At 46.7% G+C, this 20,270-nt stretch overlaps 2 protein-coding genes and 2 long non-coding RNA genes across 8 annotated transcripts in view; 2 read left to right on the top strand and 2 right to left on the bottom strand.

The window, feature by feature from the left end:
* LOC309346189 overlaps positions 1-243 on the top strand; it is a 55,098-nt gene extending 54,855 nt beyond the window's left edge. Inside the window, exon 3 of the long non-coding RNA XR_014158438.1 lies at positions 157-243. This is a non-coding gene — a long non-coding RNA (uncharacterized lncRNA). The remainder of the gene's footprint in view (positions 1-156) is intronic.
* The window catches only part of LOC309345929 (ly6/PLAUR domain-containing protein 5-like), an 18,754-nt gene extending 7,735 nt beyond the window's left edge, over positions 1-11,019 (bottom strand). For 2 of the 3 annotated variants that reach the window (XM_081869424.1, XM_081869425.1), the window contains exons 1-5: positions 10,723-11,019; positions 8,392-8,547; positions 5,516-5,695; positions 3,843-3,980; positions 12-1,957 (exon numbers count right to left, since the gene is read on the bottom strand). In XM_081869424.1, coding sequence (XP_081725550.1) covers positions 1,632-1,957; positions 3,843-3,980; positions 5,516-5,695; positions 8,392-8,547; positions 10,723-10,912 — 990 coding nt within the window. In that variant the 5' untranslated portion in view covers positions 10,913-11,019 and the 3' untranslated portion in view covers positions 12-1,631. Of the gene's footprint in view, positions 1-11; positions 1,958-3,842; positions 3,981-5,515; positions 5,696-8,391; positions 8,548-9,011; positions 9,118-10,722 lie in introns of those variants that run through there. The other variant, XM_081869426.1, reaches the window with a different exon arrangement.
* The window catches only part of LOC309345992 (ly6/PLAUR domain-containing protein 5-like), a 66,221-nt gene that overhangs the window by 37,622 nt on the left and 8,329 nt on the right, over positions 1-20,270 (bottom strand). Inside the window, exon 1 of one of the 2 annotated variants that reach the window (XM_081869553.1) lies at positions 11,563-11,582. The exons of the other annotated variant lie outside the window; for it this stretch is intronic. The gene's annotated coding sequence lies outside the window, so the exon portion shown is untranslated. Of the gene's footprint in view, positions 1-11,562; positions 11,583-20,270 lie in introns of those variants that run through there. 2 annotated transcript variants of the gene reach the window in all.
* Positions 9,166-20,270, top strand: part of LOC309346193 — a 24,619-nt gene continuing 13,514 nt past the window's right edge. Inside the window, exons 1-3 of one of the 2 annotated variants that reach the window (XR_014158444.1) lie at positions 9,243-9,843; positions 10,655-10,861; positions 11,547-11,622. This is a non-coding gene — a long non-coding RNA (uncharacterized lncRNA). Of the gene's footprint in view, positions 9,844-10,654; positions 10,862-11,546; positions 11,623-20,270 lie in introns of those variants that run through there. The other variant, XR_014158443.1, reaches the window with a different exon arrangement.

Below are 20,270 nucleotides of genomic sequence, written 5' to 3'. Positions count from 1 at the left end.
CCTAGCCTGACCAGGTCATTTTGCATAGGCTAGTCCAGGAATTCCTCTGAAGCTTCAATTCTCCCTTCATATCCCAAATAATCAACATCTTAGCATTTATTAACTTCTAGGGTTTAGGGGTACCACAAAATCTATAACATTATATTGAATGTGTAGTTCATGAGTTGTCTCCAATGCCATTCCCATAGAGAGTAGTCCCATTGAAGTTAATGGGCATGGCTAACTTGGGTCCATTGATTTCAGTGGCTCAGATCTGCTGATGAATGAATGAAATCTTTATTGGAAAAATCTATAAGCCATCACAATTGGTCACGATGCGTAGAATACAAATAATTGATTTAAAACTGAACAACAACAACAACAATAGCAAAGCATACATACAAAAATGCAAAAATTACACTTGCGTACGTTAAGCACTCCACTTCTCACATTCCCCTTATGATACCTGTCTTGGTGCCTAGCTCTCAACTTACTTGCAGCCAAGGCAAATTTTGCAACCAGTGCAGTAGTAAATACGTTATTGTCAGCCAGCAAAATAGAGATTCACTCAAGGGGAGTTCAGTTAGAAAGAGAGCAAAGGATGCAATTGAGGAATTCTTGTCTAGGGGATGCTTATAAAGGGCATCGTAACAAATAGTGTTGAATGTCCTCCATGTCTCACGACTCACAGATGCAGAGCCTTTGGTACACAGGGTATTCCCATTAGATATGCAGAGGGCGTACAATGAAGCATGAGATTAATAAAGTACTCCTCCAGCCCAAAAGATGTTTTATATATTGGATACCATGATGAGTATGCTATCTGGGAAAGTGAATGAAGGTCCCTCTATTTAGAGTCTGAATAATTTTTTTCTTTGATGCATTGTTTGACTCTGTTAGAGGCAAGATTTGGTAGGGATTCCACATTAATCCCATCTCTTTTCCTGTCACCTCACATCCGGTTCCCCTGGCAACCTTCCAAACCCCCAGTCTCCATTCACATGTCAGGGCAGGGGGGAAGGTCGGTTCTCTTGCGTTGCCACTGACACTCTAGAGCCCCCTATTGTTCCTTAATGGCCCTAGCTTGGCCAGGTCATTTTGCATAGGCTAGTCCAGGAATTCCTCTACAGCTTCTATTCTTCTTTCATATCCCAAATAATAATCATCCTAGCATTTATTAATTTCTAGGGTTTAGGGGTCCCCCCAATCAATAACATTATTATATGGAATATGTAGTTTATGAGTTGTCTCCAATGCCAGTCCTATGGAGAGTGAGACCCATTGAAGTCAATGGGCATGGCTAACGGGTGCATTGATTTCAGTGGGTCTGCTCTGAGTAGCGCTTAGTTGGGTATCATTAGGGTTGCCATACATCCGGCAACAGTCGGCAGCAGTGTCTTGTCGGAAATAGGCAAAATGTTTGGGAAAATCTGGCTGTATGGCAGCCCATGTTGGCAGTGCTGTTTTTGCAAATTATCCATAAGATTAGCTCAAAAAGTCTGGATTTTCACCATTTGAAATATGACAACCCTAGCTATAGCCCTTAGTATTTTGCCATCACAGCCCTAACTCCCTTCCTTCCTTCTCCACAACACAGCCCTTCCAAACCCAAATGCAGGTTCCAGCAGTTCAGGTACTCCCCAATCCCATTCTCACCCCCATATCCCGAGGATGGTGGTTCCCAGGACTGCCAGGAGAGGGCAAAGTTGAGGGCTGAGCCCTTGGAAACCTGACTCCAGGGTGACAGGCTCTTTTGCATGTCCAAGGTTAACATCCTCATCCTGATCAGAAAAGAGGTTTGGCTTGGCAGTGCTTCTCATATTGAATGAAAAGCCATCATCCTTCCAATTGCATTTGCTGCCGGAGCAGCAAGGCCCCGACTCGCTGGTGATATTTATAGGGCCGAAGGACTGGCTCTTTATAACATCGCAGGCTGAGCGCTGGCAGGTCCTGATAATCATTGGCACGGAGCTGGATCCTGTTGTGGAAGAGAAGGGAGGATAAGAAAGACACAACATGTTAGGTATGGGGGGCGTTGGCCCACTTCTCCCAGCATGAATTGAGACGCCACAGGGAATTGTGAAGTACATGGAGCCTGAGGGGGTAACCCACATCCATGAGTTATTAGGGGGCAGGGCCCCCACACCTCTGGAAAAAAAGGCCTGTTTTGCCTCAGAGTGGCGTTTTTTGAGGTGAAAAGTTTGTGTGAGTAAGTTAAATTACTCCGGGAGGCAGATTCTGACATCGCAGGTGGTTGGACTAGATGTCCCCTGGTGTCCCTTAGAATCATAGAATCATAGAGTTGGAAGAGACCACAAGGGCCATTGAGTCCAACCCCCTGCCAAGCAGGAAACACCATCAGAGCACTCCTCCAATTCTACAATTCTGTGTTCTATGATTCTATAATATTTGGCTTTAAGAAGTATCTTAATTGTTTATTTTAACTACGCAATATATTTTATTCTGTTTTCATTCTACTTTGTGTTTTTTATCTGTCACATTTGAACCTGAGTAAGATGCATTTATTTCATTTAGAAAAAGCTTGTCATCCCATTTTTCAGTGTGCCCAAATCCTCAAAGCAGCTTGCTGCAGGTTTATTATGATTATAATTATAATAAAAAGATGGTACAATTAAGACATCATCTCACCAAAAGGCCCCTTGCAATCGACCGATCACCCTAAAAAGGGAATAAATCAGCACACCATTGCTAAACTAGAGAGGGAGCCACAGTGAAGCAGTAATTCAGGTTTCACCAACTTGCGGCTGTCCATATGTCATGGACTCCAACTCCCATCAGCCCCAGCCAACTTCTAGAGGGCACCAGGGCTGGCAAAGGCTGCTGTAAAGAAAGCAGTCTTCAAGTAAGACGTGGGCAGCAGTGTTTGAAATTAGCCAGGCACGTTTTGCACCTGCTATCGGATACCTGCAACCAAGTGCCAGGATGACACCTAACATCTCCACCATCTGGAGGTACCAGCCTGGGGATCACTGGATCTTGACTGTTTTCACACACTAATACCACATCCTGTAGAATTCTATCTGTTATATTTTGATCTGCACAATCAGAATGAACTTCAGGAACCAAAAGGCTTTTTCAGGAGCAGGAGCAGCTAATTGTTTTTGCTTATTTTCACTTTCCTCACCCCACTGCCCTGGTCACAGTTGTTAGGAATATTCTTACGTTATGAATGGTCCATGTCACCATTAAGAAAAAGAGGTAGGAATAGGCCAATATATATGTGGACTTTCCCTGGATGAAGAGATTTTTCTTCTTTGAGAACTTAAAGTTCTTAACCTAGCTCAAGGTGGTCATATGAACTAGCCAGGGGTTTAACTGAGAATCAATCATAGTCAGTCCGTCATTTGGAAAATAAGACTTTAGAGCAAGTAGACATTCTGTTTTGGCGACTGTCACCTTGGTTTAAGGAGCCATTGACACCTTGATTATATATCAAAGTTTCTAACACATGGGCAGGTGAAATTGTTTTGACCTTCTGCCTAAAACTTAAGTGCATTCCATAGCCAATTTACCATCATGTTTCTGGCCACCAACCATCACTTCTTGAATTAAAGCACAAACACAGCTTTTAAATAATGTTTTTAGAAGGGAAGCAGGGCATGGTATGGTAAAATTAGAGGAGGTCAAGAGTGAAGCAACTTTATCCCATAATCTGAGCATTGGACCCACCTAATCTCCAAGGGAAGAGGGGTGTTGAACAGTTGATGCCAAAGTATGCTTCCTAACAAGTCCTAGCCTTCCGCAACCACCAGGTTCTGATGGTGGAAGTGAGCCCAGTTTGCGGGGAGGGGGAGTAATTCGGAGGGCAGGAGCTGTGGAAGAAATTTCCTAAGCAAACTCACCTCCTCCATCTATTTCAACAGTAATGTTCATGCTGCCTTGGTAACACTGGTCGTAGTCTTTGCCGCATTCCATAGTCTCCTTGATGTTTCCACTGGATCCCCAACCAAAGCCTGAGTAACACTGGTTGGAGCCTGTTACTGGAGTAAGAAATCAAAATGAAGAGCAAGGGGTCTGTAGTGGGTCTGGATCAAAAAAGGCCACTCCCCTTTGTAGGAGTCTCTCCCTTTTTCCCGCCTCTTAAATAATGATAGGGGGAGAATATTTTGATTTGATTTGCATATCAAAGTGAAGCTACTTAATTTGCCCCTTTCAAAGCAACAGGTATCTTAATCGTACTCAGAGTAAACCCACCGAAATGAATTGGTATGTGTTTATGTGGATGCATTAAGCGAAGGGTTATCCTTCAAAATCCACACTTTCCTGAATTTTGTGAGGCAGTTCTCCAACTTATAGGTGTGTGCAATTTTTGCACATATTAGGAGCTGATGCCCCTGCTTTCTCTACTTGCCAAACCCGCCAGACCCTTTGCCAAACCCCACACCTGAAAAGTACCTTCCCTTTACCCTCACTCACCCCTCACCTATCCCCCCCAGCTCACACAACCCCTGCAGTGCACCCTATATTCCCACTCCCCTCATAGCTCCCTTCAAATCTTTCCTCATGTTCTCGCTGCTAAATTACAGCCTAAAGCACACAGTCTTGTACATTTCTTGGGAAGCAGGGTTACCTTTTCTATAACACGTGAGCCCAAGAGTTGGGGAACAGGGCCGCTTGCCTTAGTAAAGATAAAGGGACCCCTGACCATTAGGTCCAGTCATGACCGACTCTGGGGTTGCGCGCTCATCTCGCTCTAGCTCATCTCACTCTATAGGCCGAGGGAGCCGGTGTTTGTCTGCAGACAGTTCTGGGTCATGTGGCCAGCATGACTAAGCAGCTTCTGGAGAACCAGAGCAGCACATGGAAATGCTGTTTACCTTCCCGTCGGAGCGGTACCTGTTTATCTACTTGCACTTTGACGAGCTTTCGAACTGCTAGGTTGGCAGGAGCAGGGACCGAGCAACAGGAGCTCACCCCGTTGCAGGGATTCGAACCGCCTACCTTCTGATTGGCAAGTCCTAGGCTCCGTGGTTTAACCCACAGCACCACCTGAGTCCCTAGCCGCTTACCTTAGAAATCTCCAAAATTGAAGACAGTGGTACCTCTGGTTAAGAACTTAATATGTTCCGGAGGTCCGTTATTAAGCTAAAACTTTAGCTAATGGGGCCTCCTGCTGCCACCGCGCTGCCGCCGTGCTGCTGCTGCGCAATTTCTGTTCTCATCATGAGGTAAAGTTCGTAACACGAGGTACTACATTTGGGTTAGTGGAGTCTGTAACCTGAAGTTTCTGTAACCCGAGGTACCACTGTACTTCAAGGCAGCCTCCCTATTGACCACCTCCTGCCGAACAAGTGAAACTGTGAGTTCTCATTTAACGGTCAGGTGGCCTATTAAAAAAATACCTCGGTCCTCTATAGGGGTCTTGAGAACTTCCCTCATTTCCATTTTCGCATTGCAAAGGTCATCAAAACAGTAGCTCTCGTCGAACTGGATGGTAAAGTGTCATCTTCAAGCTTCCCTATTGACAACCACCTGCCCAACAAGTGAAACTGTGAGTTCACCCCCCCCGAAATACCTTTGTCCTTGATAGGGGTCTTGGAAACTACCCTCGTTTTCGCATTGCAAAGGTCACCGAAACAGTAGCTCTGGTCGAACTGGATGGCAAAGTGTCGGTCACCAGAGGTGATTGATTTTGTTTCATCCATAAGGTCTTTGCTGGCGCAGCCTTTGTAGCTCATTATCAAAACCTCTTTATCTAAAAGGCGGGGGAGGGGAGATATGTATAAATACAAACAATAGATTGATGCTGTGGCAGGGTGTTCCAAAGACCTTACTTTCACAATTTTTGCTCTGCGACTGATTTATCTTGGTGGGGTTAAGGTTGCAATATTTCAAAAACTGAAAATCTGGAACAAAAGTTTGTTTGTTTTTGGCCAAAGTTGTTAAGCCTTTTTGTTTTGCCCAAAGTTGTTGATGCCCGGATACAGTTGTACCTTGTTTTGTGGCCGGGATCCGTTCTGGAGCCCCAGCTGGTAGTCAAAAATGCAGGGCAAAGCGCCCTGTCTGCACACACACGTGGAGTGGTTTGCACTTCTGTGCATACACGAAGTGCGATTTAGTGTGTCTGTGCATGCGTGAGAAGCAAACTCAGAAGTAACCCATTCTGGTACTTCCGGGTTTGCTGTGGACATTCGCCAGAATGGATGCTAGACAAGGCGGACGTTCATGGAGGTATTGCTGTATTCCAGTGATTTCTACCCAGACACTGTTTGCGACGGCCGAATTCCTGGAATGCCTGGAAAATTCCAGATGTATGGGCAACTCAATGCAGGGTGGGGTGGCTGCCAATCCCCCCTTCCCCTCCCGCTGGTTCATGTCTAGCTTGGTGCCATGGGTGGGGGTGATTTTGGTCATGTGAGTGCCCCTAGAACATGCTGATAGTTCTTCTCACTTCCTACTTCTTCCTATTTCCTCATGGCACACTTCCTGGCAGCTGTTTACCTCAAAAGCCTTATACAGCTGTGTTGGAAACCAGCCCAAGACTGTGACCAAGCATCGGTGGGCCACCTGCCTGGCCTGTGACGCAAGGGGCAGAAGGAATACTGGATGGTGCAATGTGTGTGGCTCTTCCCATAGAACGGCAGCCTGCATTCTACCCATGCAAAATCCAGAGCTTTTCTACACTCTCACATCTCCAAATCCTCCTCTGAGGCAAGTAAGATGCATATTCATTTCAAGCATGCAGAACACAAGGAAGGGCTGGAGCCAGAATGGCGCTTTCTCAGAGGAGTAAAGAAAATGCTGAACCAACTTAGGAAGAGTGGCTGATTAAATTGATGGATTATACTGAAATGGCAAAAATGATGGGTGTAATAAGAAACTGGGGGGGGGGGTAAAGAAAGGGGAAAATTTGTAGAATATCTGAAAAGTTCTGGCATGCTAATAAGTTCATTAGTAGAATTAATTTAAGTATTACTAAGATAAATGAAAGAATAACTTTAAAATGGAGTAAAGTGGAACATGCAGTGCTAAACCTAAAGTAGAAAAGGAACCACAAAAGTGGTTGGGGGAAATAATATATGTGTTTGTAAGGTGTTTATTTGTAATCTTGTGAAAACTGAAAATGAAGTTTATATATAAAAAAAGAACACAATGGAAATCTACACCAGCCTCCCTTATCCTTTTCTTTTCTTTTCTTTTCTTTTCTTTTCTTTTCTTTTCTTTTCTTTTCTTTTCTTTTCTTTTCTTTTCTTTTCTTTTCTTTTCTTTGTGCCCAGGAACTGTGGTTTATTCTAATAAACGAGGACAGTGGTTTTCATTTGGTGTGCAGTGGCACCCTGGGGTGCCTTGAATGATGGTCAGGGATGCCATGGGCAACATTGGCCTCTGTCCTTCTTTCTTTCCTTCCCTCCCTCCTCTGATGTGCCCTCTCTCGTCTCTGCCTCCCAAAGGCTTGCACAGCTGTTTGTTGCAGCAGCCCTGGCTATAAGCTCCCCTGATGGATGGTGCCTCAGGGGCTGGCCAGGTAGTGCTTGTTGCCAGGAGCTGAGACAGCCATGGAGTAAGCAAGCAAGTAGGTGAGGGAGCCCAGCCAGTCTACCAGCCCTTGCTGCTGAGAGTGGACAGACTAGTGGGAGGCCAGACAGCCAGGCGCCACGCTGGCCTTTCTTGTGCTTCCTGTGTACAAAGCTTGCCTGGAAGCTAAGTGCCTGTTGCTGTCACTGCAGCCTCCCAAGGTAAGGTGCTGTCCTCACGTTCACCTTTGGCCAGTCTCCATTGGGCTACTAAGGCTGGAGGTATCCTCTTCCCAGGCCCCTGTGGGGCAGTGTGAGAAGGCAACTCTCTTTGGAGTGGGAGAGAGCGACTCAGACATCAGCGGCTAGCAGAAGCAGGGGCGAAAGAAGGCATCGTGACACCTGAGGCAGGGCGTTGCTACATAGGGCGCGTGTGCGACATAGCTATGTATGACTCGGTAGCGACGCTGCACATGCATTGTAGATAGCGGTTTGCCGGCGACGGTGCTCCAGCGCCGTATGGACAGTGCTGGGATGCTCTGCTCGTGGCTGCAGCTGCGAATGGAGGATTGTTTGCATGTGGCTGTAGCGGCGAGGGAGGGATCCCACCGCTGTCCGTAAGGTGATGGAGCAGCGCCAGCGGCAAACCACTTTGTACAGCGCATGTGCGGCATCGCTACGTACAGCACATGCGGTGTATGTAGCGATGCTGCACATGCGCTGTACAAAGCAAACAAAAAACCCCCAACATGTGCAAATAGAAAATAAAATGAATCAAAACACATTTTAAATACCTCAATTCTGAATGCATGCAAAGCATCATTTCAGGCCCCAGGTAATCCCGCTAGGAATTTTAGGGATTGCAAGTAATTTCATGCTTTTCCTCTCTCAAAAATCTTGCAGCCACACAGGATTCATCTGACAGAGCAGCACTTACCAATGGTCAATGTAAGTTGTGCATCTGTGCAAACATTCTCAGCATGGGAGCAGTTTCTAATGCCACCTCCTGTGTAAGTATTTGACGTGGTGTTGCCCTTGCGTGGAGTGGTAAGTTTCACGGTGCTGGAGCTATGACACTTCAAGGCAGAACTTCCTGAAAAGAAATGTGGTGGGAAAGGGTATGAGATGCTGGAGAAGCTATTAGCAATGTCTTTCTGCCTTGAAATCATCAGGGACTAGAAATTGGTTTCCCCCTTTTAAAACAAAAGCAGAAGTTCTTAGGAGGCAAAGATTTGCGCCAAATCCATGTTCTGACCCGCAGGCCCAAAGGAAGGGCCTGAGTGAGTGGTTTAATGTGTGGATACGAAAGACGGATGTCAAAAACGCCAGTCCTAGAGCTTTATTAAATGATAGAGTTGGATGGGACTACGAGGAGCATCTAGTCCAATGCCAGATATTGGATTCCAACTCGCACCAACAACAGTCAGATATAAACTTACAAAAGAGAACAATGACAACCAAATTATAGGTATTAGCCCCAACCCCAACAAGGTATTGTAGTTAAACAAAACTTAACCTAATACTTTATTTATAAAAATGAAAAAAAAAGTTTTCTACCTGGGTATTCTTTCTTTTCTTCTCTTCTTCTGTTTTGTGTCTTATCTTACTCTGTGCACTTGTAATTATGCACTTTTTATCTTTTAATGAAGAATATAGAGAATAATAATGGGAAAAACCTACAGCACAGTGTAGGTTTGAAAGTAAAGTTTGAACCAAAAACATTTATGGGTGGAGGCAGACAGCTCCATGGGAGCACACTTCACAGTTCCTGGTCTGACGGCTTTTACTGCCTTTGCTTAGAGGCAGGATACAGATTCTTGGCTGACAGCTGTCACTCAGAAGAAAGAGCTGAAACATCCCCTCCCCACTTCTCCCTCTTCAGCGGGAGGGGAGCAGATGGCTCAGGTCTTTTTCATTTCCTGCTTCTCCCTGGGTAGGTTTTCCCACAACTTTATAAACACTACATTAGGCTGCTTAGCCATTGCCTCTCTACTGAGTGCCAGCATGCAGCAAGTCAAACCACATTCACTTTCCGGGAAAGCTCCTGGGGGACATGACTCCGCCTTCTCTTACCCTGGTGCAGCCCAGACCTTCTCCTCTTCGCAGACAGGGCTAAACTGACGTCACAGAGAAACTCCTTCCCACCAGCAGTCACAAAACAGACGGAGGACCCTCCGACTGGGGTGGGGCTGCTCGTAAAAGCTTAGTACGCATCGCAGAAGAAAAGCAGATTTCCACAAAGACACGAACAGCCAGTCCACCTCGGCTGCTGGGTCCCTTCTCCCACAGATAGAGAACCCACATCATAGAGACACTCGTCCCAACCAGCAGCCCCAAAAATGTGACTTAAGCAAGTCATACGACGTTCACTATATGGGAAACATCCGGAGTAGGATTGGAATATGCCCTCTTTTTCAGAAAATGTCTTCTTTTTCAGGTCTGATTACCACTGTAACTTTATGCTTTGCCGCAACAATTTATGGAAGATTTTGAGGTTTTATGACTTCAAACTGATCCCTTTTCGACATAATCACCCAGAACTATCGGACCTGAATGCTTCTTGTCATTAAAATAATCATTTCCAATCAAAACAATTATTCGACATGGCATTTTACCCCCACTAACTTCTTCTAAAATGCTCCACACAAGCACACATGTGAACAAAAACGTAAAAAAAGAAATGTGGCCATAGCTCAAAAACTTGACCTGACTGAGCAAAACCAATGTGATTTTTGGATTCAGTGCATCAGATTCGTCCTAAATCAACTGAAAAAAACGCAGACAAAAAATTTGTTGTTGACCAGTGTAATCTAAGAAAAAATCCCAGTGCATTAGACTCAGATCTAAGGCACCCGGCTAAGTGAATCACAACAGAGCTGCAGCTTAAACTGGCTACATACTACCGTATATCATTCATTTTTCTTGTTGCTGAACTAAAAAGATGCTGGCTCAGCTACAAGATCTTGAAGAAGGAGCCTGGGAGGGCAAGAGTTAACATCCCCCTGCCCTTAAAGAGAGTCCTTATGTACATGTTAAACGCAGGAATCCTTTGCCCAATATGGGGCTCAAACCCATGACCCTTTGATTAAGCTTCTCATGCTCTACCACCTGAGTCATTCCACCCCCTTGGACCCTTTTGGTTGCCCCTTTCTGAACTTTTCCCATACACCTTAGGATTCTTTCTTGTTTCTCTGTGCAAGTCTAGTTGGCACCCACCCAACCACCCAGGTCTGCAACTAGAGGACATCCCAATAGCAAGAACTGGTACCTGAAATAAGAAAGGTCACCAGCAGTCCTTGCAGCACAACTGTTGCAGCTCTCCATCTCAATGAGACACCCTTCATGGTCTGAAGGCGACAGTTTCCTGATGAATCGTGGAGGAAAGGGAAAAGCAGTCTATTATCTGAGTGAGTTGGGCTGTTTGGTTTTATATATATATATATATCATGCACAAACATGCTAGCTAGAGAATAACAGGAGGGACTATCTGAAATACGAGAGCAGTTCTGGTGAGGAGAGGATTACATAAAGAAGCAGGCAGCTGTCCAATAGGGGCGGACCCATATTTTAATATTTATATGGAGTCCCTGAGTGATAGCCAACCAGCTGCGCTGGTACAAACGAAGGCTGGCCTCTCTTGCTCTCCTCGCCCACTTCTCCCATCCTATCTTCCACTCCTTTTTCTTCGTCTGATGTTCACTCCATGGCTGAATCACAAACACAGTCGGACGGATGTCTAGGGGTTCCCACCCTCCTTTCCCCTTTCTATTTTTCTCAAGCAGAAAGACAAATTCATAGCTTCATAAATCCTCCCCTCTCTTTCTTTTTTCCTTTCCTTCTCCTCCTGTGATGAGGCTACATTTTAATATTTTAATGTTTCAATATTTTAATGTTGTATTTTAATTTTGTTTTAAAGTTGTAATCATTCAATTTGTTTTTATTATTGATTGTAAGCCGCTCTGAGCCCGGCCTTGGCTGGGGAGGGCGGGGTATAAATAAATAATTATTATTATTATTATTATTATTATTATTATTATTATTATTATAAAATAAAATAAAAATAAAATTCTAATGCAAAGCAATTTCCTTCAGCTTCCAGTCTCCAAACCTGCCTGGAGGAGATGCTTTTAGGATTTCCAGTTCCTTCTGCCCATTTTGTCCGTTTTCATTATTACCAGATAATGGAGGCATCTAATTTGGACAAAAAAATTGGCTTCCAGGTGGAAAAATCAAAATTGGAAATAGAACTGTTAGATCCTAAAATTAAGAATTTGTCAAGAATGTATAATTTGCTGTTGAAATGGAATACTCAGGATGAAACGGTGAAATCTGTTATGATTAAATGGGCACAAGACGTTGGACATAATATTATGATGGCTGACTGGGAACAGTTATGGACCACAGGTATGAAATTCACGGCATGTAATGCCTTAAGAGAGAATATAATGAAAATGATATATAGGTGGTACATGACACCAGTCAAGCTTGCAAAAATCTATCATCTGCCCGATAATAAATGTTGGAAATGTAAAGAGACCGAAGGTACATTCTTTCACTTTTGGTGGACGTGCCCAAGGATTAAGACCTTCTGGGAGATGATCTATAATGAAATGAAAAAGGTATTTAAATATAGCTTTCTGAAGAAACCAGAGGCCTTTCTCCTGGGCATGGTCAGCCAATCGGTGCCAAAAAAGTATAGAACTTTCTTTATGTATGCTACAGCAGCAGCTGGTGGACGATCACAGCATCAGAGAAAGGCATCAGAGAAAGGCAGCACTGCTGTCTCTCCCAGGCTCCCTCCCCCTGGGTCTGCTGCTGTCGCCCATGCGCCAAAGCCCAGCCCCAAAGTCCAGCCCGGACGCGGCTTCCGTTGATGGGAACTATAGGTGGGGGCACAAAAATATGTGCCTGGGGCAATGGCCCCAACAGCCCCCCTCCTGTTACGCCATTGTGTCCAGTGTCTGCAAACAGCAGATCATAAACACCAACTCCTAGAGGCCGAGGTATATTTGTCGCCCTCCGTGTCATATTTGAGGGGGCTGGTGGCTCCCAAACTTGATGGGCTTAAAAGAGAAGACCTATTTACCACCATAAACAGCACGAGCCAAATGCCCTCTGGATAGAAAATGAGTATGATAACCAACTCTGGAAAGCAGCTTGTCAATATGTTTTAGGTTCTTCTTATTTTCCAGAACTGAGTTCTGCTTTGACTTTGAATAAGTGTCAACTAAGGGATTGGCTCTTCTGGATAGAATCCAGAATGGACCAAGGAAGGTTATTGTAATGGTTGTAAGGGGGTTACTTGTGCATAAATTGCCTTCGGTTTAGTTTGATTGATTGCCCAACCATGCTTAGGCTCACAGCTCGCCCTCCGTGACCTGTTAGTCACTTGCAGAATCCGTCAGTGGGCGTTTCTTGAATCTTTTCCAGCATAAAAGCTGTTTGACACCAAGTCTCCGCCTATGTTCCCTGCGCGGAACTCGTCTGCGCAAGTAAGGGGAAGGCAGGGGCGTGCCAGCGCTCTCTCCACTAGCTTCTGGTGAAGGGTCTCGGAGCCCTGTGGCCAATTCCTCCATCTCCCTCTCTTCTCTACTGGTGTTACGCTGAATTCCTTCCCCCCTACTGGTCCCCTCTCCGGCATCGCTCTGGAGCCCTGCCTCTGCCTCTCGCTCTGATGTCAGTTCCCTGACATCCACCTCCCTCCCAGGACCCCCTCCACCCCCGGCCTGACCCTGTGACGTGACCTTATCACCTTCTTCAGCTGATGATGCAGGAAACCCCTGAAAGGAGCTGCTGTCGTCGTCCGAGGACTCAAACCCCACTTCCCACCCACTTATTACTTTGCACGGGACGGGCTTCCCAATCTGATTCCTCCTCTCCTGACGATTCTCCTCCTTCCTCTTTGGAAGCTGGAAAACCCACGAAATCCTCCTCCTCATCATCGGTGGTGGCAAATTGCTCCTCCCAGAATCTCTCCAGGGGTTTGGGCTTCCTCGGATACCTGTTGCGGAACTCTTCCACCAGATATCCATCATCTATTTCCCCCGCAGGAACCCACGTGTTTTCTGCCTCGGGTTCCCCCTCCCAAGCTACTAGGTACTCCACCTGCCGCCCCTGCCAGCGCGAATCCAGGATCTCCATTACCTGGTGGTGGAGTTCCCTCTCTTCCAGTTGTGGATGTGTGAGCCCTTCCCCTCCTACCCCCTGGACCCTCCGCTCCCCTCTGTACGGTGAGAGCAGTGACCTATGAAAAACCGGGTGGATTTTCATGCTGTCTGGCAACTTGAGCCGGAATGCCACTGGGTTCACTTGGTGTGTCACCTCAAATGGTCCCAGCCGTCTGGGCCTTAGTTTCTTACACCCACCCTTGAAGGGTAAGCCTTGGGTGGATAACCACACCCGGTCCCCCACCCTTATGGTCTCCCCTTCCCGGCGACGTTTGTCTGCTTGTCTCTTGTACGCCTCCTTGGCCCTTTCCAGATTTATCTTAAGCTGCTGGTGCAGGGCTTCCATTTCTTCCATGAACTGCTCTGCAGCGGGCACGCTCCCCCCTCCCTCCCCCCTCCCGGGAAAGGCCCTGGGGTGACACCCATAATTCTCTACTGGTGTTACGCTGAATTCCTTCCCCCCTACTGGTCCCCTCTCCGGCATTGCTCTGGAGCCCTGCCTCTGCCTCTCGCTCTGATGTCAGTTCCCTGACAGTTATTATTATAAGGCAATATAAAATTAGGAAATGCGTAAGGAAGAATCAAAACGGAGGATTCTTAGAAAAGCTGAGGGAAGTCCAAAAAAAAAGAATGTATCTGTGAAAAATGTGTTATTTTTTATAATTTTGTATTGTAAAATTAATAAAAATATTTATAAAAAAAGAATCCAGAATGGACCTACAACTAATAGGAAACACCCCCCTTGGTATCTGGTCTTGAGAACAGAGCATTTTAAAATGGGGGAAAAATAAGAATATGTTTTTGGATAATATGTGTAATGGTTCTAGGGGTTGCTCGTGCGTAAATCGGCGCCACACCTAGAATCATAGAATCATAGAGTTGGAAGAGACCACAAGGGCCATCGAGTCCAACCCCCTGCCAAGCAGGAAACACCATCAGAGCACTCCTGACATATGGTTGTCAAGCCTCTGCTTAAAGACCTCCAAAGAAGGAGACTCCACCACACTCCTTGGCAGCAAATTCCACTGTCTAACAGCTCTCACTGTCAGGAAGTTCCTCCTAATGTTTAGGTGGAATCTCTTTTCTTGTAGTTTGGAACCATCGCTCAGTGTCCGCTTCTCTGGAGCAGCAGAAAACAACCTTTCTCCCTCCTCTATGTGACATCCTTTTATATATTTGAACATGGCTATCATATCACCCCTTAACCTCCTCTTCTCCAGGCTAAATATGCCCAGCTCCCTTAGCCGTTCCTCATAAGGCATCGTTTCCAGGCCTTTGACCATTTTGGTTGCCCTCCTCTGGACACGTTCCAGTTTCTCAGTGTCCTTCTTGAACTGTGGTGCCCAGAACTGGACACAGTACTCCAGGTGAGGTCTGACCAGAGCAGAATACAGTGGCACTATTACTTCCCTTGATCTAGATGCTATACTCCTATTGATGCAGCCCAGAATTGCATTGGCTTTTTTAGCTGCCGCATCACACTGTTGGCTCATATCAAGTTTGTGGTCAACCAAGACTCCTAGATCCTTTTCACATGTACTGCTCTCAAGCCAGGTGTCACCCATCTTGTATTTGTGCCTCTCATTTTTTTTGCCCAAGTGCAATACTTTACATTTCTCCCTGTTAAAATTCATCTTGTTTGTTTTGGCCCAGTTCTCTAATCTGTCAAGGTCGTTTTGAAGTGTGATCCTGTCCTCTGGGGTGTTAGCCACCCCTCCCAGTTTGGTGTCATCTGCAAATTTGATCAGGATGCCCTTGAGTCCATCATCCAAGTCGTTGATAAAGATGTTGAATAAGACCGGGCCCAAGACAGAACCCTGTGGCACCCCACTAGTCACTCTTCTCCAGGATGAAGAGGAACCATTGATGAGCACCCTTTGGGTTCGGTCAGTCAGCCAGTTACAAATCCACTGAGTGGTAGCATAGTCAAGTCCGCATTTTACCAGCTTCTTTACAAGAATATCATGGGGCACCTTGTCAAATGCCTTGCTGAAATCAAGGTAGGCTACATCCACTGCGTTCCCTTCATCTACCAGGCTTGTAATTCTGTCAAAAAACGAGATCAGGTTAGTCTGACATGACTTATTTTTCAGAAATCCATGCTGACTATTGGTGATCACAGTATTCCTTTCTAGGTGCTCACAGACTGTTTGCTTAATGATCTGCTCCAGAATCTTCCCTGGTATTGATGTCAGACTGACTGGGCGCTAATTATTTGGGTCCTCTCTTTTCCCCTTTTTGAAAATAGGGACAACATTTGCCCTCCTCCAGTCTGCCGGGACTTCGCCTGTTCTCCAGGAATTCTCAAAGATGACTGCCAGTGGCTCTGAGATCACATCTGCCAGTTCTTTTAATACTCTTGGATGCAGTTCATCTGGCCCTGGAGACTTGAATACATCTAAACTAGCCAAGTATTCTTGTACTATCTCCTTAGTTATTCTGGGCTGTGTTTCCTCTGCTGAATCATTTGCTCCAAATTCTTCAGGTCGAGCATTGTTTTCTTTATCGGAGAAGACTGAGGCAAAGAAGGCATTGAGGAGTTCAGCCCTTTCTGTGTCCCCTGTTTGCATTTCACCATCTTCTCCTCTGAGTGACCCCACTGTTTCTTTGTTCTTCCTTTTGCTATGAACATACCCATAAAAGCCTTTTTTGTTGCTTTTAATCTCTCTAGCAAGCCTGAGTTCATTCTGTGCTTTAGCTTTTCTGACTTTGTGTCTACACGTGCTGGCTATTTGTTTGAATTCCTCTTTGGTGGTTTCCCCCCTTTTCCATTTTTTGTACACATCCTTTTTAAATCTTAACTCAGTTAAAAGTTCTTTAGATAGCCACCCTGGCTTCTTTAGGCACCTTCCATGTTTCCGTCTCATTGGTATTGCCTGAAGTTGTGCTTATACTATCTCCCTCTTAACAAACTCCCAGCCATCATGAACTCCCTTTCCTTTTAGTATTACTGTCCATGGGATCTCACCCAGCACTTCCCTAAGTTTTATGAAGTCGGCTTTCTTAAAGTCAAGAAATTGAGTCCTAGTATGCTTGGCTGCTCCTTTCCGCTGTATAGTAAACTTCAGAAGAGCATGATCACTCGCGCCTAATGATCCTTCCACTTCTACCCCACTAACCAGGTCATCAACATTGGTTCCGCATGTTCCACAGGGGGGAATGCACTGGGACAACCGATCTCAGTGATCATGGGTAGGAGGAGGAGTTACGCTAAGACCAGACCATGTCATTACAGAGGAGGCAGGTTTAGTCGTTGTCTGAGGACTATTCCTGCCTCCGGGTCTGGTCCTGACCGGATGGATACTAGAATCAGCAAGGGATACCCACATGACCTGAAGGTGCTGCTGTGCAATGCCAGGTCAATGATTCATAAGACCACTGCCATCCATGACTTGATCATGGATGGAGGACTTGACCTGGCATGTGTGACAGAGACTTGGTTGGATGAAGCAGATGGGCCTGTCCTTGCCGCTGCTTGTCCACCAGGTTTCTCTTACGCACAGCAACCCAGGTCATGTGGGCGGGGAGGGGGGGTTGCAGTGATTTTTAGAAAGTCACTAGTTTGCACCAGGCGTCCTATTGGGAAGACCCAGTTTTCTGAGTGCATGTTCTGGAAGTTGGGCAATAGGGGCAGTACAGGATTCCTTTTGGTGTACCGACCTCCCCGCTGCACCAAGGATTCCCTGCCCGAGCTGCTTCAGGTCGTGGCGGATGTTCTCCTGGAGACACCTAGCTTGGTCGTCCTAGGGGATTTTAACAAGGGGCAGCTCGGGACTTCGTGGAAAGCATGGCCTCCATGGGGCTGTCCCTGAATAAGTCTGGCCCAACCCATAGCCGCGGACATGCCTTGGACCTGGTGTTTACCTCTATGGATGTTGGTGATCTGACACTAAGTAAAAGTGAAACAAAAGAAGTGCCATGGTCAGATCACTTCCTGGTGCAACTGGACTTCTCTGCGACCCATCCCCTCTGCAGGGAGGTGGGACCAATTCGGATGGTCCGCCCCCGCCACTTAATGGATCCAAATGGTTTCCAGAGAGTGGTAGGGGATGCTTTATCCCATGTTGATGGCCTTTCAGCCGATTCCCTGGTGGCCCGCTGGAATGCGGAGTTAACCAGGGCTATTGACTGTTTGGCTCCGAAGCGCCCTCTCTGATTGCATGGAGCCCGGAGAGCCCCATGGTTTTCCACGGATCTGAGGGCAATGAAACAATCATTGAAACGGCTAGAGCGCCGGTGGCGGATAACTCATTCCGAATCTGACCAGACACAGGTTAGAGCTCAACGTCGAGCCTACCAAGTGGCGATAGTGACGGCGAAGAAGAATTTCTTCACCGCCTCTATTGCATCTGCAGAAAACAGCAGCAGGAGACTTTTTCAGGTGGTTCACAATTTAGCGGAACCACCTGTAACATCGGGGCCCAGTACCGGCCACATATTCTCCTGCAATGATTTTGCAAAGTTTTTTGCAGATAAAATTGCTCAGATTCGGGAAGAAGTAGACTCCACCGTGGGAGCAGGGCCGGGGCGGGAGAGTGCTAGAGTTCTGTTTAGTCAAGTTGAGTGGGATCAATTCCAATCTGTTACCTCCAAGGATGTGGACAGGCTGCTTGGACGAGTGAAACCAACCACCTGTCTCCTGGATCCTTGCCCATCCTGGCTTATAAAAGCTAGCCGGGAAGGACTGGGCGATGGGCTTCGTGGGGTGGTGAATGCTTCCCTCCGTGAGGGAGCCTTCCCAGACCCACTGAAAGAGGCGGTTATTAAACCGCTTCTTAAAAAACCATCTTTAGATGCGGCCACAATGGCCAACTATCGCCCAGTCTCAAATCTTCCATTCTTGGGCAAGGTGATTGAGCGAGCGGTTGCCGAACAACTCCAGGCACGCCTGGAAGAAGCGAACCATTTGGATCCCTTCCAGTCGGGATTCAGGCCTCATCATGGGACTGAAACTGCCTTGGTCGCACTGGTTGATGATCTCCGGCGGGCTAGGGACAAAGGTGAGAGCTGTTTCCTAGTTCTGCTGGATCTCTCAGCGGCGTTTGATACCATCGACCATAACATCCTTCTGGACCGTCTTGAGGGGCTGGGAGCTGGGGGCACTGTCCTACAGTGGTTCCGCTCCTTCCTCCTGGGCCGTGTTCAGAAAGTGGTGGTGGGGGATGAGTGTTCAGACCCCTGGGCTCTCACTTGTGGGGTGCCTCAGGGTTCTGTCCTCTCCCCCATGCTTTTCAACATTTACATGCAGCCGCTGGGAGAGATCATCAGGAGGTTTGGGCTGGGTGTTCATCAGTATGCAGATGATACCCAGCTCTACCTCTCTTTTAAATCAGAACCAGTGAGGGCAGTGAAGGTCCTGTGTGAGTGTCTGGAGGTGGTTGGAGGATGGATGGCGGCTAACAGATTGAGGTTGAATCCTGACAAGACAGAAGTACTGTTTCTGGGGGACAGGAGGCGGGCAGGTGTGGAGGATTCCCTGGTCCTGAATGGGGTAACTGTGCCCCTGAAGGACCAGGTGCGCAGCCTGGGAGTCATTTTGGACTCACAGCTGTCCATGGAGGCACAGGTCAAATCTGTGTCCAGGGCAGCTGTTTACCAGCTCCATCTGGTACGTAGGCTGAGACCCTATCTGCCTGCGGACTGTCTTGCCAGAGTGGTGCATGCTCTGGTTATCTCCCGCTTGGACTACTGCAATGCACTCTACGTGGGGCTACCTTTGAAGGTGACTCGGAAACTAAAACTAATCCAGAATGCGGCAGCTAGACTGGTGACTGGGAGCGGCCGCCGAGACCATATAACACCGGTCTTGAAAGACCTACATTGGCTCCCAGTATGTTTCCGAGCACAATTCAAAGTGTTGGTGCTGACCTTTAAAGCCCTAAACGGCCTCGGTCCAGTATACCTGAAGGAGCGTCTCCACCCCCATCACTCTGCCCGGACGCTGAGGTCCAGCGCCGAGGGCCTTCTGGCGGTTCCCTCATTGCGAGAAGCAAAGCTACAGGAAACCAGGCAGAGGGCCTTCTCGGTAGTGGCGCCCACCCTGTGGAACGCCCTTCCAGCAGATGTCAAAGCGATAAACAACTACCTGACATTCAGAAGACATCTTAAGGCAGCCCTGTTCAGGGAAGTATTTAACGTGTGATATTTTATTGTATTTTTGGTTTTTATGGAAGCCGCCCAGAGTGGCTGGGGAGGCCCAGCCAGATGGGCGGGGTATAAATAATAAATTATTATTATTATTATTATTATTATTAGGACCAGATCTAAAATGGCTGTTCCTCTTGTTGCTTCTTCCACTTTCTGGACAATGAAGTTGTCTGCAAGGCCAGTGAGGAATCTGTTTGACCTTATGCTCTTGGCTGAGTTTGACATCCAGCAAATATCCGGGTAATTGAAGTCCCCCATTACTACTATGTCCCTTCCTTTTGCATGCTTGGCCATCTGTTCCAGGAAGGCATCATCTATTTCCTCCATTTGGCTTGGGGATCTATAGTAAACTCCCACAATGAGGTCCCTGTTATTCTTCTCTCCCTTAATTTTGACCCAAATGCTCTCACTTTGGCTTTGAGGTTCTAAATCTTGGATCTCTTCACAGGTATACACATCCCTGACATATAACACCACTCCTCCTCCTTTCTTGTGTGGTCTG

This window comes from Podarcis erhardii (assembly GCF_964252035.2).
Source record: "Podarcis erhardii genome assembly, chromosome: 7".
NCBI lineage: Eukaryota > Metazoa > Chordata > Lepidosauria > Squamata > Lacertidae > Podarcis > Podarcis erhardii.
The sequence above is the reverse complement of the archived record's forward strand: the minus strand, read 5'-3'. Positions and strand labels throughout refer to the sequence as shown.